Genomic DNA, 22,636 nt, shown 5'->3' with positions numbered 1-22,636 from the left:
AATTTGAATTTTTTCGAACGATTTGTTTTAGGGGAAGCTCATTAACAATTTGAGTTCAATATCTTAATTTGTTGACAATTGATATTACTTTCACGATTTTATTATTTAAAAGAGAAAATGAGTTAGGCATTTTTTTTTTGACGCAGAAAAGTTAGCCATTGAACAAACTAAAATTTAGACTTTTAAGATGTTGATTGTACAATTCCAAGATAATTTTACTATTTTTGATTTTCTTAACCAGTGCACCGAGACACTACTTAACATTTTTCATAAAATATATATTACATATGTTGGTACAAAAATAATTAATGTTTTTAAAAAATTAAAAAGGACAAAGAAAAATCAAATTATTAGATTTGGTCTAGTGGTGAGAGGTTTGAGTAGTATACGAGAGATCTTGAGTTCGATCATCAGGTTGGTTGTAAACAAAAAAAATAGGATAAAGAAAAATCTTAAAAATTAAAAACGGGTTATATAAAAAAGTACAAAGAAAAATCTCAAAAAAGGTATCATCTCCAATTATTTTTATAAGAAATATTTGACTTTTTAGGTTTATTGAAATTGAATAATTGATGTATCTGATCTATTTAATAAATTAAATATATCAGGTAATTATTAAATCCAAAAAAAATTATTTTTCTAATTTCAAATAAAAAGTTATTTTTTATAAAAAGGATAAAAGTAAGTAATTATATCAATGAGGTAGTAGGCAATAGTAAATTCAACCGTAACAAAATAATATGATAAGAGGTTTGAGTAATAAGTTATAAGTCTTGAGTTCGATTTCCGATTTATTATAAACAAAAAAATGTAAGATAACTATCTGGTATATATCTTATTTAAATATATATCGATATAATTTAAGGATTTAATTGATATGCACCGACATTGTAAAATAATTTTACACTGTCAACCAATACCAACCATGTTTTCCGCCACATCACCCACTCCACCCCACTTTCTTAATATGACATGACAAAACAATGATTGTTTATTAGACGATTGTGCAAAACTATTTTACATCGTCGGTGCATATCAATTAAACTCCTAATTTAATTGGTTTAAAGATTAATAAAAACTATTTATGAACTTATCAAAATTATCCATTTATATAATATACTAATACATATTTATTCAAATAAAATATGCAAGGATAATTCACCAAAAAGTACTTCCCATGTTAATTTTCCACCGAGACAGGTGCTTTGCGTAATCCTATTGAACGCTTGGCTTCCATACCCACAACCTTAAGTTCTTGATAGTGACATCAATTGACCATTGTGACAGAAGAACTTAACTGCAACTTATTCTACAACCAAAAAAAGAAACCTCAAATTTGTCTCATTGCAAACTGCATTTACTGCAAAATTGTCACATTATTATAGTAACACAAATCTCAATCTCACACTCAATAAATCAAACTCCATTCCCCTTTCATTCTTCATCCCAAATTTTCAATCTTTCTTCCACCCTCATCACTCTTTCTCAATTTTCTCAGATGGGTTCTGTTCAATATGAAGACCCATCAACCCAAAAACATGAAACCACAAAAAAATCCAATCTTTTCAGATACAATTCACCACTTTCCCAAATAATCCTTATTGGGTTAGTTTGTTTTTGTTGTCCAGGTATGTTCAATGCTCTTTCAGGAATGGGTGGTGGTGGACAAGTCAACTCAACAGCTTCAAACAACGCCTTAACAGCACTTTACACAACTTTTGCAGTTTTTGGTATCCTAGGTGGTGGAATTTACAACATCCTAGGACCCCATTTAACCCTTTTCGCAGGTTGTTCCACTTATGTCTTATATGCTGGTTCTTTCCTGTACTACAATCATCAACAACATCAAGCTTTTGCTATCGTCTCCGGCGCCTTTCTTGGCGTCGGAGCAGGTCTATTATGGGCTGCACAAGGTGCTATTATGACATCTTATCCACCGGTGAATCGAAAAGGAACTTACATTTCAATTTTTTGGAGTATCTTTAACATGGGTGGTGTTATTGGTGGTTTAATTCCTTTTATTCTTAATTATAATCGCGGCGAACAAGCTGTAACTGTTAATGATGGGACTTATATTGGTTTTATGGCTTTTATGTCATTAGGGACTGTTTTGTCTTTAACAATTTTACCAGCTAGTAAAGTTGTTCGAGACGATGGAACGAAGTGTACAAATGTTTTGTACTCAAATGTTACAACTGAATGTGTTGAGATTCTCAAATTGTTCTATAATTGGAAGATGCTTCTCATGATTCCTGCTTCTTGGGCAAGTAACTTTTTTTATACTTATCAGTTTAATCATGTTAATAAGACTGAGTTTAGTTTAAGAACAAGAGGATTAAACAATGTGTTTTATTGGGGTGCACAAATGATTGGTTCAATTGGGATTGGTTATACTATGGATTTTAGTTTTAAGAGTAGAAAGAAAAGAGGGATTGTTGGAATTGTTGTTGTTGCTGTTCTTGGATCTGTTATTTGGGGTGGTGCATTGGCTAATCAGATTAAACATAAACATGATGATAAGGTTTTGGATTTTAAGGAATCTGGTTCGGGTTATGCTGGTCCTTTTGTTTTGTATTTTAGTTTTGGATTGTTGGATGCTATGTTTCAAAGTATGGTTTATTGGTCCATTGGAGCATTGGCTAATGATTCTGAGGTTCTTAGCAGGTAATAATTCAAACCAGAATCTTTTTTAATTTTAGTATTATTTTATTGATTAACTATTGCATTTGTTTTTGGTTGCTTTTTTGATCAATGAAAAGATTTAGCTAATTGACTATTTGAGTATGTAATAGGAACTTTTCATTATAAAATAGTACTAAATATCTACTGAAATGTTTTCAACTCATAGAATTATAATAGTTCTTGCCTTTTTAACCCTCCAAAAGTTTCTTTTTGTTTCTTATTAATCCTTATTTGTGAAAATATAGCCATTTGCTACATGTAATCATTTTGTAAGTTGTATATCTTCCACAGTAACAAACACCATATTCTGCACCAAAGGATTCATTACCTTTAGACTAGGTTCTTTGACTCACACAGTTATAGTTACAAATCAAAGTTGCCTTTCAGAAATGAAGTACTTTTTGGACTTAGGAAATTTAAGACAAACTATGTTGGTATCACTAAGGGCATGTTTGGATGTATATGTACCCTTGGTGTCACGAAATCGGGCTGACACCGTGATTTTGTTGAACTTTTTTTTTTTTTTTTTTTGACTAAATGATTTTGTTGAACTTTTGAAGTGTAGTTTTTGACAAAATTATAGTAGTACACCGTGATTCTGTCAAACTCGTGATCATTCTAAACATGCACTAAATATCATATTTATTTTAAGGAAAATGCTAACCAGGGGCACTAGTTAAGGAAACAAATTTAGTAAAACAGTCATCACACTTGTGTAGTCCATCTTTTCAAAATATTGAGAATGCTTCAATACAAAATTTACTATTTTTAGTTTCCTTAACTTGTGTCTTAGGGAGACTAGGGTCGAAGTGGATACCGTGACACATCTAAGACTACATAATCAAAGAGATACTATAACCTATCTAGATGAGACCATTAAATTCAGTATTTGCGGTTAGGTTGTGATTAAGAATCACACATAGCTAAATTCTGCAATGATATTAGGAAATCGAGCAGGCATAGAGAACTTGTTAAATTCTGAACTTCTAAAGGTTATGACGTACTCTAGGGAGGCTGAACCCGTTAAAGGTAATGATATGAAATAACGAAGGCTAAACCTATCGAAGCTTTATTGGTTCGACCTAAGTCAGATTGCAATAGAAATAAGAATAGTAAAACTAGGCTTATTTTAATAGAAATTAATCTCCAGATAATACTTCAATAGTGAGCAAATATAGCGCCAGTTACCAAGCAGAAATATGGGAGGGATTCGAAAGTGCTTAACCATTGTTCTCATCTGAAACTCAATCTTTTATTTGCAATTACTCTTTACTTTAATGGTCATTTATTTCAAACTGTTCAAAACCCCTCAAACAAACAAAGCGAATGCAAAGTCTTTTACTTTAATTTACTTTTATTCCATAAATTCCTAATTAAAACCGGTAGCTTTGGCACAATCCCTGTGGAGAACGATAACTTAATACTTTATTACTTGGTTGCGATTCTGTGCACTTGCAGAGCCACCATCAGGGTCTAATTACTATATACTACTTAGAAGAAAAAAATTAAACATGAAGATAAGGATGTATGACACGTTGATTTATCAAATATCAAAGATATATTGAGAATACCTTGATACAGGTCGAAAAGTCCATCGTTTGTAATCCTGAAATACATAGACAAATAACGGGCACCCGTTGATCGACTTGTTCTTTCTCAATTAATCTGAACTTCTTATTAAAGGTAGCAAATGGATAGATTAATGGATAGATTTAGATGTGATTTATAATGGATGGATCAAAGGAATCCATTAACAATCCATCAAAATTTCATGAAAATAATTGGATTTTATCAAAAAGAAAGAAAATGTTCCATTGTTTAGATTGATTGGGAGGATAATGGAAGATGGATCTAATTGTCGCTCTTACTGTTATGAATTTGGATTGAATCACACCAATAAAATAGTTGATGTGTGGAGCAAATAACGATTAAGCGATCAAATAATGAGATCGGCAATAATAATCACAAATCAAAAGATAAAGCGATAAAGAAAAAAGGAACACAAGAGAATTGTTTACCTAGTTCAGTCAATGTGACCTACTCTAGGGGAGAGAGCTGCTCTCTGATCCACTATCAAATGATGTTCTTGATTACAATGAAATCTCACAATAGAGTTACAAGAATTAGCCTTGATCCTAATTATACCCTAAGCCTGAATTTCTTCCCGTGACCAAGAAATTCAATATGAAAGTGTTTCCCAAGATGATAGAGTGATTCCGCAACCCTAGAGTCTTCCCAAGATGATCTCTTTTAACCCTAGTCGTATTGTTGGCCTTCGAAACCCTAAAATCCTTATACAAATATCAGAAAACATGTTATATTTATAAAACTGCGCAATTTTCAACCTGAGGCACAATTTCGCCCTGGGCACCAGAATTTCGCCTAGGGCGCCAAAACAGCAGCTTTTGCTGTTTTCCAAGTTTTCAAGCGATGGTGATGCCAACTTCCCATCAATCACTGTGCTGCTCTCTCCAACCTCTGTCTACTCTTCAACGAAGGTAATCAAGTCCAAGCAATGCTTGAACTTAGTTCTAGGTAACGATTTGGTGAACATGTCAGCTGGATTCTCCTCCGATGCAATTTTCTCTACCATGATCTCTTTTGTCTCAATCATGTCTCTTACAAAGTGCAACCGGTTGTCAATGTGCTTTGTCCTTTCATGATATACCTGGTGATTTGCCAAATGATAAGCACTCTGACTGTCACAATGTAACTACACACACCCTTGAATAATCCTCATTTCTCCAATCATACCCTTCAACCATATGGCTTCCTTAACCCTTCAACAAGAGCTATGTATTCTGCTTGAGTTGCTATGTATTCTGCGTGAGTTGTTGACAAGGCTACAACAGATTGTTGATTTTCCTTCCACGTTACCGCTGTACCGAACAATGTAAACACAAAACCCAATAAGGATTTTCTAGTGTCTATATTACCTGCATAGTCCGCATCCACATATCCCTACAAAGCATCTCTTCCTGGATCAGTTCTTGTGTACTTCAGAACACCCTTAAAGGAACCATTCAAATACCTCAGAACCCACTTCAAAGCTTGTCAATGAACTTGGCCTGGATTTACCATAAACCGAATTACCACACTAATTGCATATGATAAATCAGGCCTACTACAAACCATGCCACACATGATGCTTCCAACCCCACTTGCATATGGAGTACCCTCCATCTTCTTTCTCTCATCCTCGGATTGAGGACACTGCTTTATTGACAATTTTGAATGGTGACCAAGTGGCTTATTCTCTACCTTATAATATGTCATTCTAAACCGCTCCACCACTTTCTTCAAGTAATCATGCTGAGATAAGAATAATTCACCTTTCCTCCGAACTCTCAAGATATCCATACTAAGTATTGACTTCGCATTGCCAAGATCCAGAGGAGGCTCGCATGCATGTGCGAGGTGTGCGACGGCATAGGGCCTCAAAAATTTGAGGGCCTCAACTCAAAATTTTGAGGTTCTATAATATTACTTATATATTATTTATACCTATAAAATATCAGATGTATATTAATAGATTAATTTTTAGGCCCTAAAATAATAGTTATATATTAATGTTCATAAATATCATGAGTATCAATATATTAGTTATCTATACTCGTAAATATAGTTCTAGTCCATTTTAATCTTTGCATAAAATTTAATCTTAGATTATGATGTTCCTTTTTGACGTTATATTCAAAGATAATTATTTTGTATTTCTTGTTCCATTTAATTTAATGTAAGATTTAATATTGATAATTTATATGTTTACAAGAATGTTTTTTTATATTATATGCAATTTAAATCGATAATTTTTTTAATTTTTTTTATTAAGGGGCCCACTTTTATATTTTGCACAGAGTCTCCTAAAACTCGGAGACGCCCCTGCCAAGATCCTTCATCTCAAATTCACTATCTAGTTTCTCCTTGAGTTGTTGAATCTCTTGCTTGTCAGAACTTGCCATAAGAATATCGTCTACATAAAGAAGAAGGTAGAGAATGACTCTACATAAAGAAGAAGGTAGAGAATGACTTTCTCATTCCTCTTCATCATGTACACACAACTGTCATAGTTACTTCTCGCAAATCCAGTCTTCAATAAGAAATCATCAAACCGACGATACCACTGCCTTGGACTCTGCTTCAACCCATACAAAGATTTCTTCAACAAACACACTTTTGAATTGTATTTCACAAAACCTCCAGGTTGTTGCCTGTAGATAGTTTCTTCTAACTCTCCATGTAAGAATGCGGTCTTCACATCCATTTGTTCTAACTCAAGATCATACATGTTAACAATCACCATAAGTACCCTTATAGAACAATGTTTCACCACAGGTGGGAAGATTTCGTTGTAATCAATCCCCTCAACCTGAATAAAACCCTTTGCTACAAGTCTTGCCTTATACCTTGGTGCTTCGACCCTTGGTATACTTTCTTTTCTTTTGAACACCCACTTGCTACCAACTACCCTTTTATTTTTAGGTAATGGCACCAGCTTCCAAGTCTGATTCTTTTCCAATGAAAGCATTTCCTCATTCATTGCCTTCAGCCAGTCTTGACTATTTATGCTTTCTTATGCTTCCCTGAAGTTCTTAGGTTTCGAGTCTTGCACTTCTTCAGCTGCATTCAAAGCATAACAAATAAGGTCAGCATAACTGAGTCTATTAGGTGGACGAATAACTCTCCTCTCCCTATCTCTTGCTTGTTGATAGTCAAGAATAGTTGCTTCATCACTTCCACTCTCATCAGGTACTTGAGTGTCATCCTCTTTTCCCCTCTCATCAATGGAAGGCTCCACCTCAAACTGAATTCTCTCCACCCCCATTTCTGGTCTTTTCTCAAGGTCTTTGCACTTCATCCCTATCCGGGTCTCATCAAAAATGACATCCTTGCTTATGATAAACTTTGATCCTCTAGGTTCCATCTTCCACAGCTTGTAACCTTTCACACCCTCAAGATAACCAATGAAAACACATTTCACAGCTCTAGCATCAAGCTTATCTTGCTTGACATGTGCAAATGCTAAAGCTCTAGAGACTTTCAAGTTAGAGTAGTCTGCCGGCTTGCCACTCCAAACCTCCATAGGTGTCTTTAGATCAATTCCTGTTAATGGACATCTGTTGATCAAATATGTAGCAATGTTAACTGCCTCTCCCCAGAAACTCTTGGGTAATCCAGCTCCCAACAGCATACATCTCACACGCTCTAGCAAGGTCCTGTTCATCCTTTCAGCCAGTCCATTCTGCTGCGATGTGTATGTAACGGTCTTATGCCTCTTTATACCTAGTTTCCTACAAAACTCATTAAACTGCTCTGAAACAAACTTCAAGCCATTGTCATTCCTTAAAAGTTTTAGTTTAGTTCCTATTTGATTTTCTATTAAGGTATGTCATTCTTTGAATTTTTCAAAAGTGTCACTTTTATTCTTTATTATGTAAACACATACCCTCCTTGAGTAATCATCAATTATTGAAAGAAAATAAGAACCTCCCCCATGAGTAGACACAGATGATGGACTCCAAAGATCCGAGCGAACATACTCGAATGGCCTAGTAGACTTATGCACTCTCACCCCAAACTTAACCTTATGTTGTTTTCCTAGAGTACAGTTATCACAAAAGTCTAGTTTGTTCAATTTTTCTTTCCCTAGTAAACCTTGTTTAGCTAGTTCAACTAAACCCCTTTCACTAACATGACCTAACCTCAAATGTCATAGTTTAGTTATGTCTGCATTTTCAACACTAGTTACTAATGCATTAGAAATAACGGTTGAACCTTCTAAAATGTAAAGACCATTCATTTTAGACCCCCTAGAAATTGTAACAGCCCGTGGCCCCACCAACTTAGGGACAGTGTTGGGACCACCTAAGGTGGTGGGGCCTGGGCTGTTACAATGGTAGTGGGAATGGATTGAACACGTACTTAAACCCAAGGATACGTGGTTCGATTCTCACGGAAGGCAAAAACTCTACTAGTGAGGGGGGTAGAGAATATCGTGAGGTGGCAGTGTCGGGACCACCTAAGTTTGTGGGGCCACGGGCTGTTACCGCAATTACTAATGCACTATTAGAAATTCTCATTGCCCCACGTTCAATCCTATTACAATATCCTAGATTATCAAACTTGGTTATGGAAATTAAATTTCTTTTAAGTTCAGGAATATACCTCACATTCTTCAAAAAGAAATCATGATCGTCATACATTTTAAGACGAATAGTACCCATACCTTGAACCTTGCACGCTTTATTGTTACCTAGACGGACGACTCCACCTTCTTTAAGCTCCAAAGTTTCAAAGTACTCCTTTCTTGGACAAATGTGATATGAGCACCCCGAGTCCATGACCCAGCTCTTCTCAGGTTCCCAACTTGTAACTGTCAATGCTCCTGCACTCTCATAACCTTCCTCTTCACTAACAACAATTTGAGCTGACGAACTACCACCACCCCTTCTCTCAAGGCAGTCCTTCTTGAAGTGACCTGGTTCATGACAATGATAGCATCTGAACTTGCCACCACCATCACCCTTTGACATATACTTGAACCTGTGCTTCTTTCCCTTCCCCTTACTTTTGTTCTCGCTTCTTCCTCTCGCCACATTCATCCCTTCTCCGTTGTCATCAATCCTCAAGTCTCTCATCTTAGTCATCTCCTTGGTTCTCAAAGCCGATTGGACTTCATCCAAGGTGATAGTACCTTCTTTGCCATAAAGCAACGTATCCTTGAGATTTTCAAATGACTTAGATAAAGCACACAATAGGTGGAAAGCTTTGTCCTCGTCCTCCAAATTCACATCAATGTTCGCCAAATCGTCAATAATCTTATTGAACTCCGAAAGCTGCTCAACCACGGACTTGTTCTCCGACATACGATAGAAGAACAACCATTCTTTCAAACACTGCTTATGTGCCAAGGACTTGGTCATATACAATGCATCAAGCTTGGACCACATCCCTGCAGCAGTCCTCTCCTTTGCTACTTCTCTCAACACATTATCCGCGAGGCACACGATATTGGCACTCAATGCCTTATCATTCATCTCGTTCTTCTCTGCTGCTGAGAAAGTATTAGGCATGTTCGCAATTCCTGACAATGCTTCTGAACACTTCTGCTGTGTTAATATTGCCCTCACCTTCACCTTCCACAACCCAAAGTCGTTACTCCCGGTGAACTTCTCAATGTCCCACTTAGAACCCATGATACTTAAATCGTTTGATCCTTTGCCCCACGGTGGGCGCCAATTGTTGTGAATTCGAATTGAATCACACCAATAAAATAATTGATGTGTGGAGCAAATAACGATTAAGCGATCAAATAACGAGATCGGCAATAATAATCACAAATCAAAAGATAAAGCGATAAAGAAAAAAAGGAACACGAGAGAATGGTTTACCTAGTTCAGTCAATGTGACCTACTCTAGGGGAGAGAGCTGCTCTCCGATCCACTATCAAATGATGTTCTTGATTACAATGAAATCTCACAATAGAGTTACAAGAATTAGCCTTGATCCTAATTATACACTAAGCCCGAATTTCTTCTCGTGACCAAGAAATTCAATATGAAAGTGTTTCCCAAGATGGTAGAGTGATTCCCCAACCCTAGAGTCTTCCCAAGATGATCTCTTTTAACCCTAGCTGTATTGTTGGCCTTAGAAATCCTAAAATCCTTAAACAAATATCAGAAAACGTGATATATTTATAAACCTGCGCAATTTTCCACCTGAGGCACGAGATTTTCCGCCTGGGGCGCAATTTCCGCCTGAGGCAGCAGTTTTTCCGCCTAGGGCGCAGAAACCAGCCCCTTTTCCTGCTGCACAATTTTGCCAGGGACACCAGAATTTCGTCCGGGGCGCCAAAACAGCAAATTTTGCTGTTTTTCCCCGTTTTCAAGGTAATTTGCAACACCTACGTCTCTCTACAATATACGATGTGCCCAATATATTTTATGTTATAGGGACCATGCATATAGTGTATATATAGATGATGACCTACTTATATCAAGTTCATATCAACTAACTAAATATTTAATTAATTATCCAATTAGAAATTTAGTTAGTCTTAATATTTTGTTTTATCACTAATCAAAATAGATAATGTTATTTTAGTTCATGCTAAATAATTTTTAAAAAAATAGTATAATTTAAGTGGTTTTCTTAAAAGAAATATATCCAAATAGGTCCTGAATTTTGAGACAACATCACAAAAGCTCCCAACAAAATAACTATTGTACTCCAAATAACATGTGATAGATACTTAAATTCTTTAACTATTTGATTCAGAGTTTAAAATAAATTTCAATTATTTTGAAAAATTAGTCATGGCCATAGTTGCACGCATAGATATTTTAGTCAAGCATATTGTAAGATATGGAGTTAGAACATTTTTTTTCTTCTTATTTTAATGGAGATGGGTGTAACTTGTTAGTTTTAGTTTAGTTGCTGTGGGTTCAAAGAATGATATTCTTTCACTCCTTCACACAAAATAACAAGGCCACACCCAAAACAATCAAACCCATACCCACAAATAAATGAATAATTAAAGAATATATATTATTAAATATTGTGATATAAATATATTATTTTTCTTCTATATAGTGACGAGGACTCCCTTCACTCCCCCCAACACATTTTGCAAAACCAAATAATAAGTCCATTTTTTTTTTCTAGCACAAAATGGCCACTCAAGAGAACCTACCAATTATAGTGTCTAAAATTGGCATCATTGGTGCTGGAGTTAGTGGCATAGCCGTAGCAAAACAACTATCACATTATAACCCTATTGTTTTTGAAGCAACTGATTCAATTGGTGGTGTTTGGAGACATTGTTCCTATAAGTGTACTAAGCTTCAATCACAAACATGGAATTATGAATTCAGTGATTTTCCTTGGCCTGCAAGGGAAAGTTCTGATTATCCTTCTTATGTTGAGATTTTGGAATACTTGCATACTTATGCTGTTCATTTTGATTTGTTTAAGTATGTTAAGTTTAACTCCAATGTAGTGGAAATCAAGTTTATTCAGGATAATGAAGGTTTCGATTCCGGACGCCTACCTGGTGACCATGGGAATCCACTTCCTGGTCATCCTGTGTGGGAACTTTCTGTTCAGACTAATGAATTGGATACCATTCAGGTCTTTATTCACTTGCAATTCATAAATTAGCTTCAAACTCATCACCTATCATATTAAAAAATGTGTGAGATCGTAATCTAAGTCACAATATCAAAATTTATGATTTTCGTTAACACGACTTGAGCCACAACATTAAGTGTTTCGATGTTTCATTACCACATGTTGACAATTAAAATTTCCTTAACCGCATTTGATTGCGATTATGCAACATAAAAAAATTGTGACACGAGTGTAACTTAAATCCTTAACAATAATTGATTGATGTGGTGTATGAAACGAAAACAAAACTTAACATAAAAGAGTTTTGAATTTGTCGATATATGACCAATTGACATTGTTTGTCCCTTTTCAGCCGTACCACTTTGAGTTTGTAGTAGTTTGCACTGGAAAATATGGAGACATACCATTGATGCCAACATTTCCACACAACAAGGGCCCTGAGGTATTCAATGGTAAGGTTCTTCATACCATTGATTATTGTAAACTTGACAAAGAAGCTACTAGTGACCTTGTTAAGGGAAAGAAGACCGTGGTTGTGGGTTACAAAAAGTCAGCTATTGATCTAGCCATGGAGTGTGCACAGGCAAACCAAGGTAACAATTTTCTCTAAGTTTTTGCGATTTTGACCTCTTAGCTTCTAAAATAGTCCTTTTGGCCCCTTAACTTTAGTTCTTTTGTAAAAGATTGTCCCCTCAACTGATTTTGACCAAGTCAACGTACACGTGGACAGTGACTCACATGTTACGTTAGCATATCTTACCACATAAATTCATAAATGATCAAATGCATGTGTAAATAAGTTTTATAATGTTGGTATATATAAATTAAATTCTTTGAACAATATATTTTCAGGTCCTTTATTTCATAATGATAAGATTGATATCCCGATAAAAAAATGATTAGTTAGCTTATCTAATGAAAATGATGGTTTTAATTTGTTATGAAGGACCTGAAGGGCAATCATGCACTATGATAATAAGGAGTTTGCATTGGACACTTCCCCATTATAGTATGTGGGGAGTACCATTTTACTTGTTCTATGCAACAAGATCTGCACAGTTTCTCCATCAAACACCAAATCAGGGTTTACTTAAAAGCATTTTATGCTTCCTATTATTTCTAGTTGCAGCATCTTTTCTTTAAGCTGTTCTGCCGTGGCCTTGCCTTTATCTTTCTCGGCAGAGACAGCATCACCGTTGGTGTTAACGGTCTGTTCATTAGTTCCAGAAGCCGAAGCTTCAGCAGGAACCACAGGAATAGGCTGTTTCAAAACGTAGGCACACTTTTTCAGAGTCAGGAAGAAAAACATTTTTTGTTGCCAACGTTTGAAATGATTGCCCTCAAACTTAAACGGCCTTTCGGTAGCACCGACAGATGAATTACCAATAATCTCTTCGTTTGCCATGATATTTTCGAAACGTCTTAAAATTGTTGTGAAACGGTTTACTGAATTTATAAAAACAGAAAAAACGAATTTTTCAAAATTGGCAACGAAACTATTATTGGCTGAGTCGCGTACTAGGTCGCTTTCTTTAAGACGTTTCGCGGAACTACTCGAGGAAGTGCACTGTAGTATATCAACCGCGAAGTCCCTAGGATAAAACAGCCGTTTTCAAAGAAAATACCGATAAACTACTGCACTGTAGTATCGGCCAGAATAACACCAAATTATGGTCGAAATTTCGAACCACTCTAATTGATATACGAATATCAATTCTACGGCAACAACCGTTCAAATATTGAAACAACAAAAAATAATATCGAAGAAGAAAAAGAGAGAAGGAAAGAAGTAGTTTTCTCAGAATGCAGAGAAAAAGAAGTGAGTAAAAACTGAAGAAATGAAGTGGTATTTATAGGCAAGTAGGGAGCTGGAATCAGAGAGTTTTCAGGAGCTGAAGTTGCTCAGTCAAAGGAAAAAACGTGAGCATAAAAATAGGCCACGAATTTGACCGTTAACAGATTTGAAAATCTGTTTCAGACTTGGTCTAAGCACATTTAACATGTGCGAATTAAGGGACACACTTAAAAGAAATTTAAATTCAAAAATTTCTTTTTTCTTAGTATTAAAAAATTAATATATCACCCAAGCCCAAGCCCGGCCCGTCCCGATCCGAGCCGGCCGGACGGCGGCGGCGGCGTGCGCGCGCGCGTGTGTGATATTCGACATTGTGTGTGGTCTCCCTTTCTTACAAAAGTGGGTACCTCAAGGGCACACCCTTGGTTTTCCACCTTGTGGTATATAAACACTACCAAGTAGTGTGATTTGTCCAATGTGGGACTCAAAGAGCCTTTTTTCAATTCACACTAACATGGTTCTAACAAATGTGTTTACTTCAATACCAAGTTTCCTCTAATTCTTCATCATGTTCCAACAATCCCCCACTTGAATTTAAAAAAGTTGTTTCAGTCATAACGTTAAACGTTTCAGTAAGATTGTGCATAAGCGAAGGTGATCTAAGTCTTGGAACCTTCACGTAGCCAGTAAGAGCCTGATTAAACAAGAGTGACGTTTAGTCTTGGAACTCTATCTCAGATTTTCCTCAAACCAGCACACAACCTTTCTTAAGGTGTTTTCTAAGGCCCGTGCATTAATGGCCCTGCACGTCTATCCCAGTTTCATGAATGCTCTAGGAATTCGCCCCGAAACTCCAGAGGAACCGACCTCAGTTCCACATTCATATAGGTGATTCTATCAAGAGTACTCCTGATGTACTCCACTCCTATAGAGTATAGATTTCATTAAGAGTTTTGCTAACTCAACCTTTATCATTTCAGGATTCATGCCTCTTAATTTGCATGTTCATCTCATATTACTCACAACTTGTTGTTTACCCATTGGAACCTAATTCTTGGGATCTCCAGTCTTTTAGGTTGGGTTACCATCATAAGTAATTCACTTCATAGGCATTAGTCCCATCTTGACAGATGTATTATGGACTTTCTCTCTAGCCAGTCCTTTCGTCAAAGGATCTGCTAGGTTATCATTAGTGCGTACATGATCCACTCTCACAGCACCTGTAGTGATGAGCTCTCTCACTGTGCTGTGCTTTCTTCTAATTTGACGTCTTTTACCGTTATAAAAACGATTCTCAATTTTAGCGATAGCTGCAGTACTATCACAATGGATCAAGACAGCAGGCATAGGTTTTTCCCATAAGGGAATTTCAGATAACAAGCATCTCAACCAGCTTGCTTCTTCACTAGCAGTTGCTAGTGCTATCATTTCAGATTCCATAGTGGACTGTGCCAAAATGGTCTGTTTCTTAGATTTCCATGATACAGCTCCACCGGCTATACTAAATATAAAGCCACTAGTAGCTTTGGAATCATCTGACAAGGTGTTCCAATCAGCATCACTGTACCCTTCAAGTACAACTGGGAATCTCTGATAGTGTAATCCGAGATTCATGGTCCTTTTCAGGTATCTCATGACTCTTTCAATAGCGTGCCAATGCTCATTACTGGGTCTGCTGGTAAACCTACACAAGAGTCCCACGACATAGGCGATGTCGGGTCTAGTACAATCAGTGGCATACCTAAGACTACCAATGATGCTCGCATATTCTGTTTGTCTTACACTATCACCAGTGTTCTTAAACAGTTTTACACTGGGATCATAAGGTGTGCAGGCAGGTTTACAGTTAAAGTAACCGTATTTCTTTAGGATCTTTTCCACATAATGTGATTGATCTAGGGATATCCCCTTCTCAGACCTAGTGATTTTTATTCCAAGAATTACACTTGCTTCTCCGAGGTCTTTCATATCAAAGTTGTTACTCAACATTGATTTCACATTATTTATGGCAGAAAGGTTTGAGCCAAATATCAACATGTCATCTACATAGAGACATATTATAGTGCAAATGTTGCCATCACATTTATAGTAAATGCATTTGTCACTCTCATTGAGTCTGAACCCATTCAATATCATTAAGTTATCAAACTTTTCATGCCATTGTTTCGGAGCTTGTTTAAGACCATACAGAGATTTATCTAACTTGCAGACCTTAGTTTCTTGTCCATGTATAACAAACCCTTCAGGTTGTTCCATATAGATTTCTTCTTCTAAGTCACCATTTAAAAAAGCAGTTTTGACGTCCATTTGGTGTACAAGTAAGTTATAAAGAGCTGCTATTGAAATAAGTACTCGAATGGACGTTATTCTAGTGACAGGTGAAAATGTATCGAAGAAATCTATATTTTCTCTTTGTCTAAAACCTTTGGCTACAAGGCGAGCCTTGTATTTTTCAACCGTGCCGTCGGGTTTTAGTTTCTTTTTCAAAATCCATTTGCAACCAATTGGTTTGCAGCCAGGAGGTAAGTCTACTAAGTGCCAAGTTTTGTTAGATTCTAGAGAGTTCATCTCATCATTAATAGCTTCTTGCCAAAGATCTGCATCCATCGATGACAAGGCTTCTTGAAGATTTGCTGGATCTTCATTCAATGTAAAGGTCGCATAATCTGGACCATAGTCTTTAGCAACTCTTACACGTTTGCTTCTACGAAGTTCATTTTCTACTTCGTCGTTGCTATCCGCATTTGGTATCACTGGTAAGTGACTCGACTCAGGAATATTATCCTGTTCTGTGCCCCCACTATTTCTTGATTTAAAGGGAAATTTATTTTCATAGAAGTCTGCATCATTAGATTCTATGATCACTTTTTCATTTAGGTCGTAAAACCTATATGCTTTACTGTTTGCTGCGTAACCAATGAATACACATTCATAGGCTCTACTAGCGAGTTTAACTCGCTTCGGGTCCTGTTTACGGACATAGGCTAGACATCCCCAAGTTCTTAAATAAGACAAGTTTGGTTGTCTTTTCTTTAATATTTCATAAGCAGATTCGCTTCTTTTAGATTTGGGAATTCTATTCAAAACAAAGCAGACAGTCAAAATTATTTCCCCCCACCAATATTTAGCGGCACCGGAATTTAACATAATAGTAACTACTAATTCAGTAAGAGTTCTATTCTTTCTTTCTGCTTTACCATTCATTTCAGGGGAATATGGTGCAGTCGTTTCATGTATAATTCCGTGTTGTTTATAAAAATCATTAAATAAACTAGAATTATATTCGGTTCCCCTATCACTACGAAGTCTCTTGATTTTCGTATTAAATTGATTTTCTATTTCTTTCACAAAAATTTTGAACATATCAAAAGCATCACTTTTATTTTTCATTAAATAAACAAAAGTATAATCTGAACAATCATCAATAAAAGTGATAAAATAACGTTTGTTATTCCTAGTCATGGTTCCATCTAGTTCACATATATCAGAATGTATAAGGTCTAATGGTTCAGATTCTCGTATTACTGATTTATGTTTGCTCTTTGTTATTTTTGCTTGACTACAAAATTCACATTTTTCTATTTCATTAAAACTGAGTTTAGGAATTAATCCTAAGTTACTAATATTCAAGATTGAACGTTTATTAACATGACAAAGTCTAGAATGCCAAATATTAAAATCACACAAAGAGTAAACAGAAGGAGAAATTTTATTCATAACATTAAAATCAACATTGAGTTTAAACATGCCATCAGAGGCGTACCCTTTCCCAATAAAAATACCATTCTTAGTGATGGTGTACATATCAGCCCCTATAGTTTGATTAAACCCAGCCTTATTTAAGAGGAAACCAGAAACAAGATTCTTCTTCATCTCAGGAACATGAAGGACTTCCTTCAAGATAAGAGTCTTTCCAGAGGTGAACTTTAGAACAACATCTCCAACACCAGCAACATCAGAGGTATGAGCATTACCCATCTGCACCTTCTTATTTTCAGCATTCGTGTATGTTTTAAACATAGCACGATCATAACAGACATGGCGGGTAGCGCCAGTATCTATCCACCATCCATCAGTACCACCGACCATGTTAATTTCGGTGATCATAGCAGCATATGGCTCATCAGCCACATTCACATTAATATGTGCAAGATTAGCCGGTTTAGGCCTCTTTGGATTTCTGCACCTTTTTGACATATGACCTGTTTTCCAGCAATTGAAGCAATAAAATGGCTCAACAGCGTCATTTCTAGGAGGTGGTTGTTGCTGCTGTTGCTTAGCAATATGGCCCCTAACCGGGTTACCATTCTTAACTCGGTTTTGAACGCGGCTCTGATTCTGAATTTTTAAAGGTTTGCCCGTAGGCTTCAGAGCGGCACCGAATTTCTTTTTGTTGGTGTTAGAAACAACCAATATCTTTTCTTCCTCTTTCATATCTTGTTTCCGAGATTCTTCTTCTATACGAAGACGGGTAATCAGACCCTCAATGGAAAACTCCTTTGTCTTATGACGGAGCTGATTCTTAAAGTCTTTCCAACTGGGGGGCAGCTTATCAATAATGACAGAAATTTGAAACTGCTCATGTAAAGGCATACCTTCAGTTATTATCTCATGAGCAATCTTCTGCAGTTCATGTGACTGCACTTCCACCGACCTCTCATCAACCATCTGGTATTTCAAATACCTGCTCACAGCATACTTCTTCACACCAGCTTCCTCAGTATCATACTTTTTACTCAGAGCCTCCCACACATCACTGGTTGTGTTATAAGTTCTGTAATAATCATACAGATCATCCTCCAATCCATTAATGATATAGTTCTTGCAAACATAATCATTATCAATCCAGAGCTGCCTATCTATTTCTAGTTGCAGCGTCTTTTCTTTAAGTTGTTCTGCCGTGGCCTTGCCTTTATCTTTCTCGGCAGAGACAGCATCACCGTTGGTGTTAACGGTCTGTTCATTAGTTCCAGAAGCCGAAGCTTCAGCAGGAACCACAGGAATAGGCTGTTTCAAAACGTAGGCACACTTTTTCAGAGTCAGGAAGAAAAACATTTTTTGTTGCCAACGTTTGAAATGATTGCCCTCAAACTTAAACGGCCTTTCGGTAGCACCGACAGATGAACTACCAATAATCTCTTCGTTTGCCATGATATTTTCGAAACGTCTTGAAATTGTTGTGAAACGGTTTACTGAATTTATAAAAACAGAAAAAACGAATTTTTCAAAATTGGCAACGAAACTATTATTGGCTGAGTCGCGTACTAGGTCGCTTTCTTTAAGACGTTTCGCGGAACTACTCGAGGAAGTGCACTGTAGTATATCAACCGCGAAGTCCCCAGGATAAAACAGCCGTTTTCAAAGAAAATACCGATAAACTACTGCACTGTAGTATCGGCCAGAATAACACCAAATTATGGTCGAAATTTCGAACCACTCTAATTGATATACGAATATCAATTCTACGGCAACAACCGTTCAAATATTGAAACAACAAAAAATAATATCGAAGAAGAAAAAGAGAGAAGGAAAGAAGTAGTTTTCTCAGAATGCAGAGAAAAAGAAGTGAGTAAAAACTGAAGAAATGAAGTGGTATTTATAGGCAAGTAGGGAGCTGGAATCAGAGAGTTTTCAGGAGCTGAAGTTGCTCAGTCAAAGGAAAAAACGTGAGCATAAAAATAGGCCACGAATTTGACCGTTAACAGATTTGAAAATCTGTTTCAGACTTGGTCTAAGCACATTTAACATGTGCGAATTAAGGGACACACTTAAAAGAAATTTAAATTCAAAAATTTCTTTTTTCTTAGTATGAAAAAATTAATATATCACCGGCGGCGCGCGCGTGTGTGATATTCGACATTGTGTGTGGTCTCCCTTTCTTACAAAAGTGGGTACCCCAAGGGCACACCCTTAAGGGACACACTTAAAAGAAATTTAAATTCAAAAATTTCTTTTTTCTTAGTATTAAAAAATTAATATATCACCGGCGGCGCGCGCGTGTGTGATATTCGACATTGTGTGTGGTCTCCCTTTCTTACAAAAGTGGGTACCCCAAGGGCACACCCTTGGTTTTCCACCTTGTGGTATATAAACACTACCAAGTAGTGTGATTTGTCCAATGTGGGACTCAAAGAGCCTTTTTTCAATTCACACTAACATGGTTCTAACAAATGTGTTTACTTCAATACCAAGTTTCCTCTAATTCTTCATCATGTTCCAACAAATCTTCATTTTCAAAACCCGACTTTAAATATATATTCACCTCTGAGAAAAATTATGGAGTAAAAAGGGACAGAATATGCCAATTATTTGAGAAAAAATAATTTTGGAAGAAGAACAAGGCAAAGTTGCAAAGAGAAGAAGATTGAGTCTTGTCACCGGAGCGGAAGATGAAAAAAAGACTACAAAGAGAGATCATTAAATTAATTAAATTAAGGAAAACACTATGTATAGCGAAACACAACTGTTTTGAACATATTATATAGAGAACTGCTATTTACAGCGAAAACTGGTTTCGCGAAATTCCACGAAGTGGTGGGACCCACTTCTGATTTTTTTGTTTTTTTGCGTTTTTAGAGTAGACCCACCTTTTTAGTAATATTAAAATCAGAAGGAAAAAAATTCTATTTTTTCATATGTGAAGGTGTGATAACAGAGGGAAAAAACTCTATTGTTTGTTGTGATTGAAACAGAGCATAAAACTACATGACTCAAAGAACACAAAGAACAAATTCAACGGAAAAATTTGCCAAGTAAATCCACTTCCATGAATTAGCACAATCACTCATCACCCATTTCTCAACAACAACCTTTATGCAATTAGTTAATGATATTGCTATCTTCATACCTTGCATGCTGAAATTGGAATGAAATTAATTGTGATTTTGTACTTTATTGAAACAATGCACTTTACGGACCAAGAAAGAGGAACTGCTTGACGTTGCATATTAGAAATAAGAGGAACAACACTGTGAGATTTGCTTTGGTAAAAGGATAAAATTCAATTGAGAGAAAAACAAGGAAAGAGACAGTACAAACCAACCAAAAATTTGATAGAGAAGGATGAAAGAAGAGAGAAGGGGGTGTTGTTGTTTGGGTAGCGGTGGATGACGAAGGAGGTAAGAGAAAAACCAGAATTAATTAATTCCATAAAATAGTGCAAGTGGGGTGTGTCAGTCTGCCAGATCATTCGTGGTTATTCGTGAGAGAAATTTCGCTATAACTAGCATTTCTCTATTATATATGACCCAAATACATGTTTCGTGAGTTGTGTCGTGAAAAATCATTCGCCGGATATAGCACCTCTCATAAATTAAATAAAAGATGTCACATCATTCGTGATTTGCTTCGTGAGATACTGTTTGCTGTATTAATCATTTCCCTTTGTAAAAGAGCATTCATTTGATACATGTGTAAAAAGAGTTTTACAATGTCACGTGGAAAGAGTACTGAAAATCCTAATTAGGACTTCAAATATTTGCCTTTGAAAGTTTACAATCTTTTTTTTTAAAAGATTGTTACAATTGCCTTTGATTTGAATTAAAATATTTGACAACTTAAAAAAGAAAAATAAAAGCAACAAGATTAAGGCAAATACAAGAATCTATTATAACATGGATCACATGTTGTTCCATGACACACCATTCAAATTAAGGGAAATTCTAATATTACAACTTCATCAAGGTTCATGGTGGACCAGTCACGAATAACATTATAATGAATACGAATTTTACAAAATCTATCGTTGGATTGAAAGTTTAGATCATATAGATCATCCATAGAAAAATTTAGAAAAATTGAAAACCATTTGACATGTTATTGAGATACATCAAGATTAACGGTTTATTAAATAACGTAAATCTTGATGGGTCTCAATAACACATCAAATGATTTTCAAAAAAATTTAAAAAATTTATGGATGATCAATATAAACTTTCAATCCAATAGTGAATTTTTTAAAATTCATATTCGGTAGATCACTTATCCACGGTGAACCACTTGACATTAGCCTTCAAATTAGACTTACATCAAATATCACTCATACTATCTTACCCCCACCCCAATATTATAAGTTATTTGCGGTTAAAAAAACTGTTGTTATTTAAGTCCAAAAAAAATGTTGTTATTTTAGTAAAAAAAATTATTCTTATTTTATATATATGTCCATTTATGCTTGCCTTAAAATTAATTTTCCAATTATATTTGTTTTTAAACATAATATATTTTAAAACAAAGATTTATATTTTCTACTTGTTTTTAAGTTGGATATGTTTCTAACAGATTTAAGCGAACCAACGTGGGGGAAAGTATTCTAAGCGCGATTTCGTACAACAGTGTCGTGTTGGGACAAATAAAAAGTTGTGTCATGGACTCTGGATGCTCCTTTCACATGTGTCCAAAGAAAGAATACTTTCAGACCCTAGAGTTAGTTGAAGGTATAAAGTTATTCATCTTGGAGACGAGCAAACTTGTAAGGTTTAAAGTATGAGTTCAATTCGTATTATGATTTTTGACAACCGTGAGTTCCTTTTGCACGATGTGAGGTATGTTCCTGAACTAAAGCGAAACATATTATCTATAAGTATGTTTGATTCTCTATGTTATGAGGCAATAATTCACAATTGGATAGAAATTTCGCTGGATGCAAGTGTGTGGTTTATACTTAGACGGATTTGCTATTATTGTTCATGTATCTGTTGCTAGTTGTATTTCTCATGATGTTGTTGATCTATGAGATTTTGGGATAATATTTGTTAGTGACATGAGTTTAGTTGGACTAGCTAAACAAGATATACAAACTGAATTGGAAATGTTGAAAACTGACAATCGTCATTTGAAGGTGGGAATGATCATCTTCTCCCGGGGGGAGTTTGAAGAACAACAGGTTTAGGGAAGATGATCAGAACAAAGCAGTGCTCAACTCAAATGAGCAGAGAAGTCGAAGAAACTTCGATGCTCAAAGGAAGTAATGTTTGAAGGGAAAAAATAAAAACAAAGATTAGCTAATAAGTTGAAGTACAATTCTCTACC

At 35.8% G+C, this 22,636-nt stretch overlaps 1 protein-coding gene across 2 annotated transcripts; it reads left to right on the top strand.

The window, feature by feature from the left end:
• The first annotated feature begins 1,149 nt into the window (after positions 1 to 1,149).
• Positions 1,150 to 22,353, top strand: LOC123883697 (UNC93-like protein 1). Of its 2 annotated transcripts, XR_006800396.1 has the most exons (3): positions 1,167 to 2,664; positions 12,164 to 12,404; positions 21,887 to 22,353. XR_006800396.1 is itself a non-coding variant. In XM_045932602.1 (2 exons), exons 1-2 carry the CDS (start codon positions 1,499 to 1,501, stop codon positions 12,183 to 12,185), a joined length of 1,188 nt encoding a protein of 395 aa, XP_045788558.1. In that variant the 5' UTR covers positions 1,150 to 1,498; the 3' UTR covers positions 12,186 to 13,244. The 2 variants fall into 2 exon arrangements, 1 of the variants encoding a protein (XP_045788558.1); XM_045932602.1 differs by lacking the exon at positions 21,887 to 22,353 and having other exon boundaries at positions 1,150 to 2,664; positions 12,164 to 13,244.
• The last annotated feature ends 283 nt before the right edge of the window (positions 22,354 to 22,636 follow it).

This window comes from Trifolium pratense, linkage group LG5 (genome assembly GCF_020283565.1).
Source record: "Trifolium pratense cultivar HEN17-A07 linkage group LG5, ARS_RC_1.1, whole genome shotgun sequence".
Lineage (NCBI taxonomy): Eukaryota > Viridiplantae > Streptophyta > Magnoliopsida > Fabales > Fabaceae > Trifolium > Trifolium pratense.
Note: the sequence above shows the minus strand (reverse complement) of the source record. Positions and strands in the feature narration are given on the sequence as shown.